The sequence below is a fragment of the Haliotis cracherodii genome, unplaced genomic scaffold, assembly GCF_022045235.1.
Source record: "Haliotis cracherodii isolate W230 unplaced genomic scaffold, xgHalCrac1.p SCAF_14, whole genome shotgun sequence".
Lineage (NCBI taxonomy): Eukaryota > Metazoa > Mollusca > Gastropoda > Lepetellida > Haliotidae > Haliotis > Haliotis cracherodii.
In genome coordinates, this window is record NW_027266269.1 from 12,215,233 (window position 1) to 12,235,073 (window position 19,841).

General features: G+C 41.1%; 1 protein-coding gene across 2 annotated transcripts in view; it reads left to right on the forward strand.

The window, feature by feature from the left end:
• LOC139461005 (endothelin-converting enzyme homolog) overlaps positions 1-19,841 on the forward strand; it is an 84,400-nt gene that overhangs the window by 11,727 nt on the left and 52,832 nt on the right. Inside the window, exon 1 of one of the 2 annotated variants that reach the window (XM_071242475.1) lies at positions 10,794-10,875. The exons of the other annotated variant lie outside the window; for it this stretch is intronic. Within the exon in view, the coding sequence (XP_071098576.1) occupies positions 10,836-10,875 (40 nt within the window). The 5' untranslated portion in view covers positions 10,794-10,835. Of the gene's footprint in view, positions 1-10,793; positions 10,876-19,841 lie in introns of those variants that run through there. 2 annotated transcript variants of the gene reach the window in all.

The window sequence follows — 19,841 nt, forward strand, 5'->3', positions numbered from 1 at the left end:
ATTAGCAAATAACGCCGTGGACGCTTATTACGTCGAATACGGTATGCTTGTTGTAAGAGGCGACTAACAGGATTGTGTGGTCAGGCTCGCTGACTTGGTTGATGCATGTCATCTTATTCCCAATTGTGTGGAATGATGCTCATGACGTCAATCACTGGATTGTCTGGTCCAGACTTGATTTTTTACAGACTGACGTCATATAGCTGGAATATTGCTGAGTGCAGCGTTAAACAACAAACAAACAAAAACTTTAGATGTCTGTCCAAATTACCAATTACCGGCACTGTAGTCTTCACCACAAGGAGTTTAAGCAGTGTTCCTGGTGATTTTGTTTAAAAAAATGATGTTTCTGTTCTAGATTATTACAAGTGTGTTTCTCGTACTGTTTTGTACTTCTCAATACTGTGGGGTCATCAGTTTGCCACAGGGCAGGGAATGGGCTAAATATACATTTATGCTTTACAATAATACTTTCTTACAATGATATTTCTGCCCAAAATGTAATCCTGTGGACAGGGGAGAATTCTGTAAATTCCACAGACACATTGAGGGGCTGCTGTATCACAACCTGTGAGGAGTTCTATCTTGACCAGAGAAACCAGTGGTCAATAGTATGACCAACACTCAACACTGTCAGTTAATGGGAGGAAGCAGTCAATGTTGAAGGTTGACCAGACAAACCAGTGGTCAATAGTATGACCATCTCTCAACACTGTCAGTTAATGGGAGGAAGTAGTCGATGTTGAAGGTTGACCAGAGAAACCAATGGTCAATAGTATGACCAACACTCAACACTGTCAGTTAACGGGAGGAAGCAGTCAATGTTGAAGGTTGACCAGAGAAGCCAATGGTCAATAGTATGACCATCTCTCAACACTGTCAGTTAATGGGAGGAAGCAGTCAATGTTGAAGGTTGACCAGACAAACCAGTGGTCAATAGTATGACCATCTCTCAACACTGTCAGTTAATGGGAGGAAGCAGTCAATGTTGAAGGTTGACCAGAGAAACCAGTGGTCAATAGTATGACCAACACTCAACACTGTCAGTTAACGGGAGGAAGCAGTCAATGTTGAAGGTTGACCAGAGAAGCCAATGGTCAATAGTATGACCAACACTCAACACTGTCAGTTAACGGGAGGAAGTAGTCAATGTTGAAGGTTGATTAATGAAGCCAGTGGTCAATAGTTTGACCAACACTCAACACTGTCAGTTAACGGGAGGAAGTAGTCAATGTTGAAGGTTGATTAATGAAGCCAGTGGTCAGTAGTATGACCAACACTTAACACTGTCAGTTAACGGGAGGAAGCAGTCAATGTTGAAGGTTGATTAATGAAGCCAGTGGTCAATAGTATGACCAACACTCAACACTGTCAGTTAACAGGAGGAAGCAGTCAATGTTGAAGGTTGACCAGAGAAACCAATGGTCAATAGTATGACCAACACTCAACACTGTCAGTTAATGGGAGGAAGCAGTCAATGTTGAAGGTTGACCAGACAAACCAGTGGTCAATAGTATGACCAACACTCAACACTGTCAGTTAACGGGAGGAAGCAGTCAATGTTGAAGGTTGATTAATGAAGCCAGTGGTCAATAGTATGACCAACACTCAACACTGTCAGTTAACGGGAGGAAGCAGTCATTGTTGAAGGTTGACAGGCCATCGATCAGGTCAGTTAATCAGCACACCGGTGTCTTATTTCATGGCCTCGTGATGTGTTCCAGCAGACAACCTGATGGTGCAAAGGCTGATCCGTAATGCCGGTCACAGCTGTCGGTCACAGCTGCCGGTCGACCAGCTGGCCATCCTTCCAGATTGTATAGAATATACATCACTCGATATGGGAAATGTCAACTAACTTTCAAATAATTGGGTTGTTAATGATAATCAGCTATTTATATTGAACTTATTTCCACACCACACAGGAGCCTGCTCATTTTTACCACGGTCACTGGATCAGTGTGCATTCAACATTCATTCTCAGCTCCCTGGGGAGTATACAACCCAAGCTGCCTGTTAGGTGCTGGAAGGTTAACCAGCGTTAGAAATTGGCACTAGTCCTGTAGTCCTTGCCAAACTGCCCAATAGTTAAGGTATCATAAGGACTAGTAGAAATTTGCCATTTTTAAGGGTTTTGCCATATGTTATCATTATAAGGACTAGTGGACTAAATATGTTAGTTTCTACCACCTCATCCTACCGGGTACCCACTCACTGCTGGGTGAACAGAGGCACATTTTGAACAAAGTCACCTGCCATATGAGACACCACATGTGCTTCAGTGTGGGGCAAGGCCGAAGCCCAAGAAACTTTCAGGAGCCAAGCTGGTCACCCATCCAAGGACTTAATTTCACCTGATTTGTTATCCAGGATAGTTGCCGAGCATTTGGCGATTTGTGTTTGAAATAATTTTAGAACCCAAAAAGACAGTCAGGCAGGTGACCCTTAAATGTTGCCTGCCCATCTTCAAAGTTACCTGCTTAAATATTCAAACTCTGGTTATATTGAAACATTGCAAAAATAAGAGACTAATGTGTGTCATGATTCAGTTGGAAAAATGCAAATAATCACTTGAGTATCTACAAAGAGTTATGATAAAACTGAATATATTAGTAGTCATAAAATTATCTGCCAGACAGTCGGGCAGGTGGAGGAATTTTTTTATGCAGCCTGACAGAAAAGTTACCAGCCACGGTCAGGCAGGCAGGCAGTTATTTTGGACAATGTTGGTGATTAATGTGATGAGGTTGACTTTAGATGTTAAATACATGAATGAGGAATTTTGTTTGTCATTTCTACCTTAAAGTTTCCGCTTTTAGAAACAGATGGACCGAAATTTTTGAAATCTTACGGTACATTATGTCTATTGATTTATTCCTTACCAAAATGGGGGCACGGGTGGCCCAGTCATCTAAGGCGCCGTGATGTGCTGTGCAGAGTTGCGTCCCTTTGGCAGAAACCTATGATTGTGGGTTCGAATTCCGGTTCGCCTCGATTATGTTTCTAGGTTTGTCAGCAGGACTCGATCAGCACCATACCCGCGCTCGTGGGTTTTACTGAAGTGGTAAACGTCTGAGACCTGCATCACTTCAGGCTTTCCTCCCACATTAAGCTGACATGTGGGATATAACTGGAGTACTGTTAAAAGCGGCGTTAAACCCTACTCACTCACTCACCCTTACCAAAACAAATGACCTCAAAACTTGTTTAGGGATAATCTATTTGACAAGGAATAAGTTCATGCAACAATGTGGTAAGATATGACTGAACAAAGTGTTGTATCATATTGTAAAGCATTCTACCAACAAAAAATAAGGGAATTATAAAATCATAGTGAAGGTGTGATGACAATACCCGTCTGTACAATTAATTTGGGGCGTATAGATCAATACCTGGTGTATCCACCATGTTGGGCGATACATGCACGACACCGTAATGGCATACTGTTGATTAACTTGCCTATGGTTGCCCTTGGTATTGCCGATATTCCACCTGAAGAGTTACCCCAGGCTGGGTCATGTTGGTGGGTGCTAGGACGAGGTGTGCAGTTGTGGACACCCCACAGAGTCTCTACTGGGGACATGTCACGGGACTTAGCAGGCTGGGTCGTGTTGGTGGGTGCTAGGACGAGGTGTACCCCACAGAGTCTCTACTGGGGACATGTCACGGGACTTAGCAGGCTGGGTCATGTTGGTGGGTGCTAGGACGAGGTGTACCCCACAGAGTCTCTACTGGGGACATGTCACGGGACTTAGCAGGCTGGGTCATGTTGGCGGGTGCTAGGACGAGGTGTACAGTCGAGGACACCCCACAGAGTCCCTACTGGGGACATGTCAGGGGACTGAGCAGGCCAGTCCAGTACAGTGATGTACAGAGAACTCACAGCAGGAGAAGTGTGGGAGGAAACAAGTTGAGACTGTACAGACATTTTAAGAGTGGTATTTGTGTTGAACCATATATTTGGAACTCGATTCTCCGGAGTAATAGAAGTGCCTTAGCCAAATTCAGAAGCGGAGTAGCCACAATAAACATAGAGACTGGACAATACACAAATACACCGGTGGAGGAGAGAACGTGTTTTTACTGTAAGGATGAAGTTGAGGATGAAATCCATGTTTTACTACGGAGAGTAGTTGGATGGGTGACCACGTTCAGCAGCTTGACTCCTGAGAGTTTCCAGGGCTTCGGTCCTGCCCCACACTGAAGCACATGTGGTGTCTCCTTAGGCAAGTGACTTTGTTCGAAATGTGCCTCTGTTCACCCAGCAGTGAGTGGGTACCCGGTAGGATGAGGTGGTTGTTAACCTCGTAGCCCCTCACAGGCAGCCTGGGTTGTATACTCCCCAGGGAGCTGAGAATGAAAATCTATTGCTCACTGATCCATTGACCGGGGTAATAATGGTGTAGCGATAATTTTATGACAATTACAACAATCAAGAGTCATTCAGGGGCATTTGATTACTTCTGTGGTATAATTTCACAGCTTTGGTCATTCAAACCAAACCATGCTCTCACTTGTGGAACCTCACATGGAGGGATAGTGCAATGTCATGAAGGGTAGAAAAAGTTGTTTAACAAATTGTCATTGTTGGTGTTTTTATGCCTGTTGTTCGTAACAAAGGGGTCTGCACTGTAAACTGCCCTACATTCGCATGTGAAATGTGCACATGTTAGGCCAAACTACTACTGTTTTTTACTGTAATAATATCCTGTAATACGAAAAGTCTAAATCAGAAGCGTATCTTTTCCTGGAGTAGTTATTGATGCCCTCAATGCAACTGTCGAACCCATTTGACAGGCGCGTAGTCGAAAACACCCCCAAATGCAACTCGCTATAACTGTTTAACTTGTAGGCTTTGCATTTATTTTAGGTTACGTATGTATAAGTGCTCAGCTTTCAGTAGTTTATTTACCTCAAAAAGAAAACATCGCGAGTTAAGAAAGTATCGACCAAATGAATCGACACACAACTACCAGAAACGTTGAGTGGCATATGCAGTCAGATATTTTCTTTATCATTTTATCATTTTTCATATTTAATCATAATTTTTTGTTTGCTGACAAAAGGAAAACACACAAGTTCCTTTATTTCTAAAAATTAGCAAATTTCAATGTAAATAAATAATAAACGAAAACAATCTGAATCGTAACATCATCGATTGAATGGAACTTGTACGATCATGGCAACGGCAGTAAACAAACAACTCCACGTGCATAGTGATCCCGTTAGACTAAAACAATAATTTTGTTACATCTAACTTAATTTTCTAGAATTATTGACATGGATGGATGAGTCCTTGTTAAAAAAAATATCTCATTTTTATAGAGTTTTCAAATAATTTTGTTTGATAAACTTTTGGACACAATGACAAGCCGACAAACGTCAGAGACACGTTTATGCGTGGCCTAACTCACGATTTGTGTAGATGAACAAAGTCAATAAAAACTGCAAATAATGACAAATATTGGATGATACGCAAAATCTGAACTGATATACATTATAGGTAAACCATTCAATAGCAAAATAATGTTATTTACGAAAAATAATCAAAATACTTACAATTTTAGCTGTCATTTCTGAAACCGGAAGCACATATCGCATGACACACATCGAAGCAAAATGTGCAAAAGTTGGTAAGCTGATTTCGAACAAATTGCGAAATAGATTCAAATTCAAACGAAAATACATAATTTACCAGTTTTCATCAACTGTTTACTATTTATTGATCTGGGTAGCAATCTTCATTCCTATTCGTTTCATATTTATTCATGATTGCCACCAGTGCGTAACATCATATTTGTAAGTCTAAATCCAAAACCATAAAGATTCCACGATCGATGATTTGAAAATTATTTTCTGAAAACGATGGCAGCGGAGAGCAATATAACATATTAATATGCCATAATAATAACAACATGATATTGGTCTGTCATTGCAGGAAGGAGAATTTAGAATATTTGGGTTGTTTTTAAAACGTTTAGTCCCCCTCCCCAATCTTCAGAACGGATGAAAGTAGGTACACACGTAGACTGGATGAATGTAGGGCCTATGTGATTTTGTACCCAAAACAAAACTGTGCTCAAAGTACTTGGTGATTTTGTACCCAAGAAAACTGAACTACCGTATTCGACGTAATAAGCGCCCCGCTCTAATAAGCGCCCACGGAGACATTTGCTAAGATATTGGCTAGTGAACAATCCCAATTAGCACCCCTTCCGAGTGATCAATGTACACACGACTTATTTATTCGCGTATAATACACACTCGTGTGTTACATGCATTCTTAATTATGGGCATTTAATTCTGGAAAAATATATCTGTCGCACATTTCAGGCTGTCAGCATAAACCACGAAATTTATCTTTCAACTCTGCCCCCTATTTCTAATTTTGAGAGCGCCCTGGGCGCTTATTACGTTGAATACGGTAAATCTGAATACGTTTTTTTCATGTTGACTGCAAACAATGATCTGAACATAATGATATAAAACATTTAATCAAGTTCATAATATAACTAACCTAAATGTACGTGGTCCTTGAGTGAAGTCAGTCCACATTGGCACAGCTCAAATTGATTGATTGTTGTAGGAAAGTAATAAATTCTTGTCACTGCAGAAGAGGCCAGTAGATTGGTGAACTGTAAGTTAATTGTAGTGTTTTGACTTCAAAGTCATAATGAATTAACTTTTTCATACAAAAAGTAATGTGTATCTTTGAAACTACAAAAGTGTAATACAAAATTATTCTGGGTACAAAAGCACATACTGGTTTGGGTACAAACTCTCAAGAGATTTTCGTACAAAAAGCACATTTCAAATGTATTTTTTGGAACGATGGGATAAAAAAAGACATCAGTGGATTTCCTTTCCACATTTTAAAACAAGTATTTGTTTACAAACCAAACTCAGGTAGAGGGCTTATTTTTTGTCTTAAAAGTAGAAGAGAATATCTGAAAAGTATGGACACCTCAGAAATGAGGGCTTTTAAAGTTATACTTCTACCTAACTTGTCAGATGGTTTGACGTTGGTCTGTCAAAGAAAAATCCTTATGAATTTTTTTTTTAAAACTTATGACACTGAAAATTTCAAGCTCTAAACCTAAGATTATTCAAGGAAAGACAAATGTGTTGTTTTTTTATTGCAATTTGGGTTACTTTTGTTTTTGGCAATTCTTGTTTCATGATGACAAGGGCACTTTTATACACACCAACTAAAAAAATTCCACATTTAATTAGAAACTAACACTGAAAATATGTATGTAGTATTTTATTGATATATATATATATATATACATTACGCACTTGCGTATATCTTATCATATTTGGCATCGCATGAATGCTATTTTAAAACACGTTTTGTCACGCCTATTTTTGCGCACCTGTTGTGGAGGTTGATCATTGCCGAGCGACGATATCTATAGACGTATTGGCCGTGACACAATTATTCTGGAGAAAACAAAATCATCGGCATGTACATCGCAGACACATCCCTCTATATTCAACGTAACATCGAATGGCGATCCTTATATATCAACAAATGTTCAAATAAAAGATACCGAGAAACTTCCATGTGGCGTGTTGATTCGTCTTCTCCCGTGTCCGGGTCACGGGAGCATGCAAGGTCAAACGGATTAAAAAATATGCAAATTATATCGTGAAAATCACTTTGTTATTTCATATTAGTGGTGATTACAGATAATATGTAGAGATTTGTGTTTAGTCTGTATGTGACAGAGAAAATATTTCAAAATTGACTGTAATCATTTGTAACGAAAGATTATCAGCAGACTACCCCAGTCTGTGACATCACATCCGGTGACCTTTGCACTTACTGAAATATTGCTGTCAGATTTCACAATCTTTATTTTAGTGTCTCGATTTCTTGATTGAGATGATTGTCAACTTTTGCCAAGGCTTATATATATGAAGGCAATGTAAACTTTGTTGATATTAAAATAGCAATAAGTTATGCCGAGGTTGGCGAAGCGGCCATGTTTGATTTTCGAACGTCTGCTAGCATCATGACACTATATTTGTATATCGTAAATATTCAACCAAAACACTGGAAATTAAGATTAGTGAATATTTATGAGGCGTTCATTGTTTCCTGCAAATTTTATAACGTGACACGTTAGATTAACCCGAATGTTCGTATGTCTGCAACTGACATGATGACCTCGAGAACTGAGGTTTTTTTCTGTTTAACGTTTGGATAATAAATTAACTGAAACTGTTAATAATTTACCATCAAGCTGCTATTTACCAATAAAAAATATTAAATTTATACTCAGTTAAAATTATGGTATTGGAGATATGATTATTGAAATCAATTTACACAAATTCAATGATTTAAAAAGGTTCCTAACATGAAACGTAAACCACCTTCAATAACGTAATTCAGGCAAGTTCATGAAAATTTACAAATTTTGTGTTCGCTTTGGTCTTAACCTTGGTATGATCACGGACTTGTATAGGTTATATAGGTCCGTGGTATGATTGAAAATATCAGGAAATGTTTACATAGCAATGTGTAGTTTTCTATCAGGAATAAATGTGCAAAATCTTTCTTCTTTGTTTAATGAAGCACCGACTGTTTGAAATCGTCCAACCTCTTAACAGCGCCTTATGCTAAAACAAAGGCTAAAGGTTAAAAGGAATATACAATGAAAATCTGTGAAATATGGTGACAAGTTGGTATAGACATAAAATAACTTTCATGCCATTAAGATGAATTGTTGATTCGGGTGTATATTTATTTTACATTTCATCTTACGATTTTGCATTAAACAAACTGTAAACTGACACACTGTGATATAACTGGAAAACTATTCAAGGCGGCGAAAAACTTATCTCACACCCTGACAGGCTTTATCGAGGCAAAGCTTTTTTGGTGAATGGACCCAGAGTATTTATCCTACGAAGGCAGAGATGTTGTATACTGGATACTGACGATACTGGCCATCCTACAGTGACCGATACCCCTGTTCTGCATATCAGCCAGCTTGTCATATCATCAGCTTCACGTTCAGTTGCTAATTCAGTTCAGCAAGGTTGAATCACCACAGTGTGTTTATCTCCTAACAAATCTGCAAACACCTGATGTTTATGTACAAATAGTTTATCTCTGAGAGCACAAGCAGGATAGACGTCCATTGATGTATTTCAGTTATACATGATGACTCAATCTCAATAAAATCAGATCTTGTTGCTCGGTACTGCTTTCAGAGGTCTGAGGACATCCAGAAAGACCTTTAGCGAACTTTGACCGACCAATGAAATGACAAAAAAATAGTCGACATAAGCCAATCAGAAGTCAGCTTTCTCAAGCTTACAACACCAGCTTAAAACTAGTGACTCCCTCTCAAGACAATGCTTTGTAAAGTATTTTGCCAAGTTATTGATTCAAAATTTGAAAACTGAACAAAACATTCTGGAATGTGTGACAGATGGCCGAGATTGTTTGGCAGTGCTTCACACGGGCTGCGTAAGTCTCTTACATTTCAAATGTTTATCCCTTTGAGAGATAGACAATGGTTCTGAAGGCAGCAGTTGAACAGCCCGTATCTGTCGTTCGGAATTCCTGTGTTAACTTTATAGTGAGTGAGTTGGGTTTAAAAAAAAATGCTGCTTTTAACAGTATTCCAGTTATATCGCGGCGTGTCAGCTTAGTGTTGGGGGAAACCCCTTGGGCACGCCAGAAACCTATGATTGTGGGTTCGAATCACGGTTCGCCCCAATTATGTTTCTAGGTTTGTCAGCACCATACCATGATACTTGTGCTTATGGGTTTCACCGAAGTGGTAAACGTCTGAGACCTGCATCACTTCGGGCTTTCCTCCCACATTAAGCTGACACGCCGCGATATAACAGGAATACTGTTAAAAGCGGTGTTAAACCCAACTCACTCACTCACTTATGGATTCCAACTTGTATTTCATTTTAATGCAACTTTTTCAGTACAGGGGTGAGCACAATTAGCAAGCACAAATGCAACTGTACTAAAACATTGCATTGAATTAACAGTTTCTAAAATGTTACTTAAAGTACAACAAGATATATAAACATACCGTATTCGACGTAATAAGCGGCGATATTTGCTAATATATTGGCTAGTGAACAATCCCAATTAGCACCCCTTCCTATTGATCAATGTACACAAGACTTATTTATTCATGTATAATACGCACTTGTGCGTTATATGCACCCTTAATTAAATTCTGGAAAATATATCTGTCGTGTATGATACGCACATACTTTTCTTTTGTATCATTTCAGGCTGTCAGCATAAACCACAAAATTTACAATGTTTCAACACTGTTTTTTGTCTCACCAAAATTATATTCTAATAAGAGCCCCCAATTTCAGGTGCTTATTGCGTCGTATACGGTATATTTCGTAAAAGTTATGTTGAATTTATCAACAATCTGTTTTCAATTTCGGATTTAAAGTATTTATCAATTAGGTTCCCTGAATATTTGGATTGTGTAATACCACTGTCTAACAGCGATAGTTCAACATATGTTACCAGAGCTGACAATGAAATCGTAAATGACATTGGATAGAGCCAGCTGATGGACTTTTTAAGGATCTCATTACCTCATTTAAAAGCAGAATGGTTCCAAAAGAATTGAAATACAAGTGACGTCAGTTACTCACAAGATTCATGGTGTTGTACATTTTTATATGTCTTATAATATTTGTTTTATTTCATGTATAAAGTAAATGCATGTATACCAAGTTTGTTGTTATAATGAAGTTGGATACCCTTTGGTTGTGATGCTGCAGAGGCTGATTGTTTAGTCAGATGCTGTTGTTGTGTAGGTCCGGTTGGTTTTGCTATGCCTGAAAGCTCCTATCACTCCTTTGAGGGTGATGAAGGTTGGTGGAGATTTGGAATCTGATTTTTTATTTTGAAATGAATGTTTACTGTGTTAAGTTTGTCTGACTGCCAGCACTTATGGACTAGTTCAGAGAGCCAGACTTTCACATGTTTTGAAGTAGGTTTTTTGAAGACTGTTATCCTATGGTGTTTTCTCAGAGGTAGAACATTTTCTTTTTTGTCTTACATACTGTTGTGGTGGTGGTGGGCACAGTGGATGAAGTGTTGGTTCATCTTGTTGGAGGCTGGGTTTGATTCCCCACGTGCTGGTACAGTGTGTGATTAGTACTGATTACCGTACGTGGTGGCCCTGAGGAGACAGGTCGCTGCGGGGAAACATTTACTGATGCATCATGGTGCATCCCCTTCATCGTATTGTAGGTCGATATATTGATACAAAACAACACATTACAAAGATTTTACAATTTTACCATTCTGTGACTCGGCACAATAAGTAATGGAGAAATCATGAGAACCTGTGAATTCCGGAAGTACTTCTGAAGTCAGCGGTGGAGATTTCCCCAACTGTTATGGTCCGTTGTCTCTATAGGTAGTGAGGTGAAATGGGGTTTAACGTCGCGTCCAAGATTATTGCACTTATATAGCGACGTGCATGCACTCGTGTGTGTGTGGCTGCTGGTACTAGTCCGGACTGATGCCGATTTATAGTGTTAGCTCACTGAGATACCATGCCGCAGTTTAACATGAATACCCCACTCAGACACAGTATACTGACTCCAAGCCGACCAGTCCTTGTTTTAGCCCCTTAATGCTGAGCGCCAGACAGGATAATAACAAGTAACATCTTTTAACGTCTTTTGGTATGACACAGCCGGGGATCGAACCCCGGACCTTCCGCTCTCCAGGCTGACACTCTACCACTAGACCACGGAGGCGGTCTAGTTGTCTCTATAATTGTGCATAATGATATATAGTTGCGTCAGCTTTACTTATAGAAAAGGCATGTTCAGAATTCCTGGCTCAGGATCAACTGCAACAACTCCCCATGAATATCCGGGTTAGAATAGGTCTTCGGCAACCCACAGCAGTTGTGCAAAGAATAGTTGGCAGAATCTTTTTGTGTTGGATATTAAAGTTGTCTGCCGCAAAAAATACATTGTTGAAAGATGGTTTTAGGTTTAATCTGGTGCTCCCTTTCTGCACACAACACCAGCGTTATACAGACTAGTTAGGATTTCGACCCATGACGATACCGATTAGAATAAGTCTTCAGTATCCCATGCTTGCCATAAGAGGTGACTCATAATGCTTGTCGTAAGAGGCCACTAACAGGATTGGGTGGTCAGGCTCGCTGACTTGGTTGATGCATGTCATCGTAAAATCATTGTAAAACAAACATGAAGATGGTTTGGCCTATTGCTTGACTTAGTTTCTACCTTGAGGAATTGACAACTGCCACAGCTAGGGACCCTGGGTGCTGTCATCAAACAGTCTCTACAACTGTCTAGACACAGCTAGGGACCCTGTGTTCTGTCATCAAACAGTCTCTACAACTGTCTAGACACAGCTAGGGGCCCTGTGTGCTGTCATCAAACAGTCTCTACACCTGTCTAGACACAGCTAGGGACCCTGTGTGTTGTCATCAAACAGTCTCTACACCTGTCTAGACACAGCTAGGGACCCTGTGTGATGTCATCAAACAGTCTCTACAACTGTCTAGACACAGCTAGGGACCCTGTGTGTTGTCATCAAACAGTCTCTACAACTGTCTAGACACAGCTAGGGACCCTGTGTGCTGTCATCAAACTGTCTCTACAACTGTCTTGACACAGCTAGGGACCCTGTGTGTTGTCATCAAACAGGCTCTTTACATGTCTAGACACAACTAGGGACCCTGTGTGTTGTCATCAAACAGGCTCTTTACATGTCTCGACACAGCTAGGGACCCTGTGTGCTGTCATCAAACTGGCTCTATACATGTCTCGACACAGCTAGGGACCCTGTATGTTGTCATCAAACAGTCTCTACAACTGTCTAGACACAGCTAGGGACCCTGTGTGTTGTCATCAAACAGTCTCTATAATGTCTAGACACAGCTAGGGACCCTGTGTTCTGTCATCAAACAGTCTCTACAACTGTCTAGACACAGCTAGGGACCCTGTGTGCTGTCATCAAACAGTCTCTACAACTGTCTAGACACAGCTAGGGACCCTGTGTGCTGTCATCAAACAGTCTCTACAACTGTCTAGACACAGCAAGGGACCCTGTGTGCTGTCATCAAACAGTCTCTACACCTGTCTAGACACAGCTAGGGACCCTGTGTGTTGTCATCAAACAGTCTCTACACCTGTCTAGACACAGCTAGGGACCCTGTGTGTTGTCATCAAACAGTCTCTACAACTGTCTAGACACAGCAAGGGACCCTGTGTGTTGTCATCAAACAGGCTCTATACATGACTAGACACAGCTAGGGACCCTGTGTGTTGTCATCAAACAGGCTCTATACATGACTAGACACAGCTAGGGACCCTGTGTGTTGTCATCAAACAGGCTCTATACATGTCTAGACACAGCTAGGGACCCTGTGTGTTGTCATCAAACAGTCTCTACAACTGTCTAGACACAGCTAGGGGCCCTGTGTGTTGTCATCAAACAGTCACTATACATGTCTAATCACAGCTAGGGACCCTGTGTGCTGTCATCAAACAGTCTCTACAACTGTCTAGACACGGCTAGGGACCCTGTGTGTTGTCATCAAACAGTCTCTACAACTGTCTAGACACAGCAAGGAACCCTGTCTGTTGTCATCAATCAGACTGGGCACATATGTTCATACTGTGGCTTTGAGTTATACAATCAATCTTCATATCATGGCACCGCACAAACCATGCATGATGTATGATAACTAGACTTGGCACAATTGTTGAAATGGTTTCAGTGGACAATGAACTCATACAGTTATGCTAGTTGTAATTTAGTTTACAATCAATTCCTAGGTTTAGTTTGTAAGGTCATCATCTTCTTCTCAGAGACCACTGGACCACTGAAGCTGAAATTAACATGCTTGTTCCCAACAATGATGACACCCCATTTTGTTCAAAGAGTTTGAATCTGATTTTAATATGGCCGCCACAGCTGCCATATTGAAAAATCTATTTATAGCCATTACTCCACCTGTTTTGTTCCAAATTAATCAAATTTGGTGCATGTGTAGTTGATCAACATATATATGTTCTATTTTGGCCAATATTTTAAATTTTGACACATATTTGACCCTTGCACTATGACCAAGGTCCTAAAAGGGAAACAACACTCCAATTCTCAGTTGTCTAGCCGGCACAATCTTAATTATCCCGAGTAATCACCAGATGCCAATTGCACCAGCGACCCAACAAACAGGACTTGGGACCAACAAGGGAGACCTCGTTGACAGTGGGGGGGAATCCCCTTGACCCAACAAGCAGGGCTTGGGACCAACAAGGGAGACCTCGTTGACAGTGGGGGGGAATCCCCTTGACCCAACAAACAGGGCTTCGGATCAACAACGGAGACCTCGTTGACAGTGAGGGGGAATCCCCTTGACCCAACAAGGGAGACCTCGTTGACAGTGAGGGGGAATCCCCTTGACCCAACAAACAGGACTTGGGACCAACAAGGGAGACCTCGTTGACAGTGAGGGGGAATCCCCTTGACCCAACAAACAGGGCTTCGGATCAACAACGGAGACCTCGTTGACAGTGAGGGGGAATCCCCTTGACCCAACAAACAGGGCTTCGGATCAACAACGGAGACCTCGTTGACAGTGAGGGGGAATCCCCTTGACCCAACAAACAGGGCTTCGGATCAACAACGGAGACCTCGTTGACAGTGAGGGAGAATCCCCTTGACCCAACAAACAGGGCTTCGGATCAACAACGGAGACCTCGTTGACAGTGGGGGGGAATCCCCTTGACCCAACAAGCAGGGCTTGGGACCAACAAGGGAGACCTCGTTGACAGTGGGGGGGAATCCCCTTGACCCAACAAACAGGGCTTCGGATCAACAACGGAGACCTCGTTGACAGTGAGGGGGAATCCCCTTGACCCAACAAACAGGGCTTCGGATCAACAACGGAGACCTCGTTGACAGTGAGGGGGAATCCCCTTGACCCAACAAACAGGGCTTCGGATCAACAACGGAGACCTCGTTGACAGTGAGGGGGAATCCCCTTAACCCAACAAACAGGGCTTCGGATCAACAACGGAGACCTCGTTGACAGTGAGGGGGAATCCCCTTGACCCAACAAACAGGGCTCCACGTGACAGTTTCTTTGTACAGCTTTAGACGTATGGGATATTGTTCCTTCATGTGGATATTCACGGATACATTCCTCGAGCAAGGTATCTGCCTGATACTATACATATAACTCTTGTCGGTTGTAATTACGATATTTGTATTTTATTTTCATAGCATGAACGTGGGAGGCCTCAACTGCGACTGATCAAGTTGTTCAATACGTAAAACATATACGGCAATAGCAATCAGTTGTTCCAAAGTGCTACGCTTAAGGTTATTATCATTTCAAACATACATAGTAAAAGCTAAAACTAACATAACTCGATATACTATTTCTGATAACATAATAGTTTTAGATACAATTCATCCGATCATTGCATCAAAATTCTTTGAAGCTATATTATCAGGTTTTTTCTTATCTGAATCACCGGTAGATTGGTAGAAAATACAGCTGATTGCTATTTCCAGCTTAGTTTACGACGCAATACACATAGTAATCTTTATTTCTGCATATAAAACAATGCCTAGCCGAATAGAAAATACAATTTATATGGAAATCATCAAGTCTGGTGATAATTTATCTCAGATTTCACATTTTTATTGACTAAGTTATCACCTGTTCGTTTATCTGAATTCCCTGAAGGAATGATGTAGTCTTTTACTGCACAAAATATGATGTTGACTGAAAGCTTTACCCTTTCAAGTCGTGTATGCATTATTCAACAACAAAAACACATGTCGGTTTGGCTTTGTTATGATAATACGGCTTCTCATTCTTCGATCCTCCAATAGATGTCGCATATGTGGCTTGTTATGATAATACGGCTTCTCATTCTTCGATCCTCCAATAGATGTCGCATATGTGGCTTGTTATGATAATACGGCTACTCATTCTTCGATCCTCCGATAGATGTCGCATGTGTGACTTGTTATGATAATACGGCTTCTCATTCTTCGATCCTCCGATAGATGTCGCATGTGTGGCTTGTTATGATAATACGGCTTCTCATTCTTCGATCCTCCGATAGATGTCGCATGTGTGGCTTGTTATGATAATATGGCTTCTCATTCTTCGATCCTCCGATAGATGTCGCATGTGTGGCTTGTTATGATAATACGGCATCTCATTCTTCGATCCTCCGATAGATATCGCATATGTGGCTTGTTATGATAATACGGCTTCTCATTATTCAATCCTCCAATAGATGTCACGCATGTAGCTCCTTATGGTGCCATGAGAGTTTGTTCAAATCGTAAGATATTTTGTGTTTAATCCTCAGCATACTGGTAAATCACGGTTTCTGTAAGGGTTATGTAGCATGTTAGGATTGTTTACGAATCATTCTATCAGGTAACTTCAATTATCAGTTTTGGGGGCGGTCGTGTAGCCTAGTGGTTAAAGCGTTCCCTCATCACCCTGAAGACCCGGGTTCGATTCCTGGCATGGCTACAATGTGTGAAGCCCATTTCTGGTGTCCCCCTCCGTGATATTGCTGGAATATTGCTAACACGGCGTAAAACCATAATCACTCACTCACTCAATTATCAATTTTAAGGCTCGCCATACCCGCTGGCACACATGAAATAGCAAGTGGCCCTTTGGAATTTATTGTACTGTGCTTCATGGGCATTGTCGTTACCATGGAAGTACTTATATTATTTTTTATTTCATGTCTTGACGAAATTAAAGTTTGAAATTAGGTGTTTTCCTTATTAGTTGCAAGGTCCACTATCGCTAAGCGACTTCCTGTTGTAAAATCAATCGACATTATTCAGTGATTTCCCTTTATGATATCTTACAGACAGTTGACAAGATGTTCAAGATTGCATGTTTTGGTTTGGTTTGTTGTTTAACGCCGCCCACACTAATATTCCAGCTATATGACGGCAGTCAATAAATAATGAAGTCTGGACCAGACAATCCAGTGATTGATATCATGAGCATCCTTCCACGTGACTGGGATCGATGACATGCATCAACCAAGTCAGCGAGCCTGACCACCCGATCCCGTTAGTCACCTCTTACGACAAGTCGCCTTTTCCGGCAAGCATGGGTTGCTGAAGACCTATTCTACCCCGAATCTTCACGGGTCTCAAGATTGCATATAATGCATTTGAATGAACTGGCTTCTATCCCTAATTTGGACTAATTGTTGCGAAAATTACATAGGCCTCAATTACATCCTCCTCAGTTGTACCAGGTGGGAGGAAGATTGAAAGCTTGTGTTGATGTTTAAAACTGAAAACAAGCAAGGTAGATTTCAGCCTCCTGAAGCATCAAGCCTCTTATGTAAACTGAAGTCTAGGTATTTCCTGTAATCTGGAGGCTTGACTCTTCCGGAGCCCAACTTGAATGATTTCACAATGGCAGGCGAAAATGAAAAACACACTGTAGATCTATGCCCATCCTATCCCAAAACAGAGGCACGGCTGCAGGATGGACATATTTATCCAAAACAATGCTTGCTGCCAAATGCAGGAAGTGTGACGTGCAGTATCGTTTCGGGGAACTGTAGTGTCTTTGTTTACCTAATACCATATTCGACGTAATAAGTGCCCTGCTCTAATAAGCGCCCACGGCGATATTTGCAAAAAATTGGCTAGTGAACAATCCCAATTAGCACCCCTTCCGATAGCTCTATGTACACAAGACTTATTTATTCATGTATAATGCAGGTGTTATATGCATCCTTAATTATGGGAAATAAAATTCTGGAAACATATATCTGTCCTTTATAAACATTTCAGTCTGTCAGAATAAACCATGAAATTTATGATCTTTCAACTCAGTATTTTTCACCAAAATATATTCTAATAAGAACCCCCTATTTCTCATTTTCAGAGCGCCCTGGGCGCTTATTGCGTTGAATACGGTATGTAGGCAGCAACCCTTTATTTGTCCACATTGAGAAGGATGTCCTTCGTCAAATTTTACTTGGGGTAGAAAATTCCCCAGCCTGTCAGTAAGCTAAAGTAAACAGGCAAGCCCATACAGACACATGTAACATACTCAACACATCCTGTCTCGATCCGTGAAGATCCGGGGTAGAATAGGTCTTCAGCAACCCATGCTTGCCGTAAAAGGAGACTTTGCTTGACTTAAGAGGCGACTAACAGGATCAGGTGGTAAGGCTATCCCAATAGCATGGATCGATGCTCATGATGTCAATCACTGGATTGTCTGGTCCAGACTCGATTATTTACAGACTGCTGTCATAAAAGCTGGAATATTGCTCAGTGCAGTGTTAAACAACAAACAAACAAACAAACAACCAACATCCAGTCTCCAATGGTGAACACAGAACAAATAAAACCATGCTATTTTGTCGTGAATATTTCTGAGCCACATGGCATCTACACCAGAAAGAGTATCATATTATGGAAGGTATATTTGTGTTGTGTTTCATTTCCTTTACTACGATTGAAATCTCCAAGGCTGTGAAAAAATATAACAAAATCATTTTAGAGAGACTGCATCTTTCATTTGGATTGAGTTGTCAAAGCTACTCAGGGTTCACCTAACATGACCTTCTATGGTGGTGTTGTCTGGTCTTCACACCGAGAGGTATCGCACCAGGGTTAAAGATCTGGTTTGTTGAGATTGGAATATATGACCTGTCAGTGTCTTTTCTCAGAAGCAGTTTTCTCCGTTCTAACAGGATTAGGTCAGTTTCTTCTCACTTACAACTTTTTGGTAATTGGGAGTTCTGTCTTACGTACCCATGATCATAGAGCAGATGTTCCTCAAATGGGTACGGCGTTCCTACTCATTGCCTGTAGCCATGATCATAGTGCAGAACAGATGTTCCTCAACTGGGTACGGCGTTCCTACTCATTGCCTGTACCCATGATCATAGAGCAGATGTTCCTCAACTGGGTATGGCATTCCTACTCATTGCCTGTACCCATGATCATAGAGCAGATGTTCCTCAACTGGGTACGGCGTTCCTACTCATTGCCTGTAGCCATGATCATAGAGCAGATGTTCCTCAACTGGGTATGGCGTTCCTACTCATTGCCTGTAGCCATGATCATAGTGCAGAACAGATGGTCACATGAACCTGTCAATATATCCATCATGTATTCCAGGTAATTTTTCACTTCATTATTTGGATGTTATGTTCCACTGTCTTCTTGTTTAAGGTGTCGATATGTAGACCCACTTCTGTATCATGATGTCATCTACTGGTCATTCCTGAGAGCCTTTGATCTTCGGGGATCTTCATGGATCTTCATGGGTCAGTATGGTTCTTCAGGGATCATCATGGATCTTCATTGGTCTTTATGGAACTGGGTATGTCGGGTAGCCTAGTGGTTAAAGCGTTTGCCCGTCACGCTGAAGACCCGGGTTCGATTCCCGACATGGGTACAATGTGTGAAGCCCATTTCTGGTGTCCCTTGCCGTGATATTGCTGGAATATTGCTAAAAGCGGCGTAAAACCTATACGCACTCACTCACTCTTTATGGAACTTCAGGGATCTTAATGGTTCTTCCAGGATCATCATGGATCTTTATGGATCTTTATGGATCTTCATGGACCATCATGGACCATGGATCTTCATGGGCCATCATGGACCATCTCAGGTCTTTATGGAACTTCAGGGATCTTTATGGATCTTTATGGATCTTCATGGATCTTCATGGGTCTTCGAGGATCTTCATGACCATAAAGTATGCCGATGGCAATTGTTGTTATAAACATATCCTCTTGTTTCCTTATTTTATTCT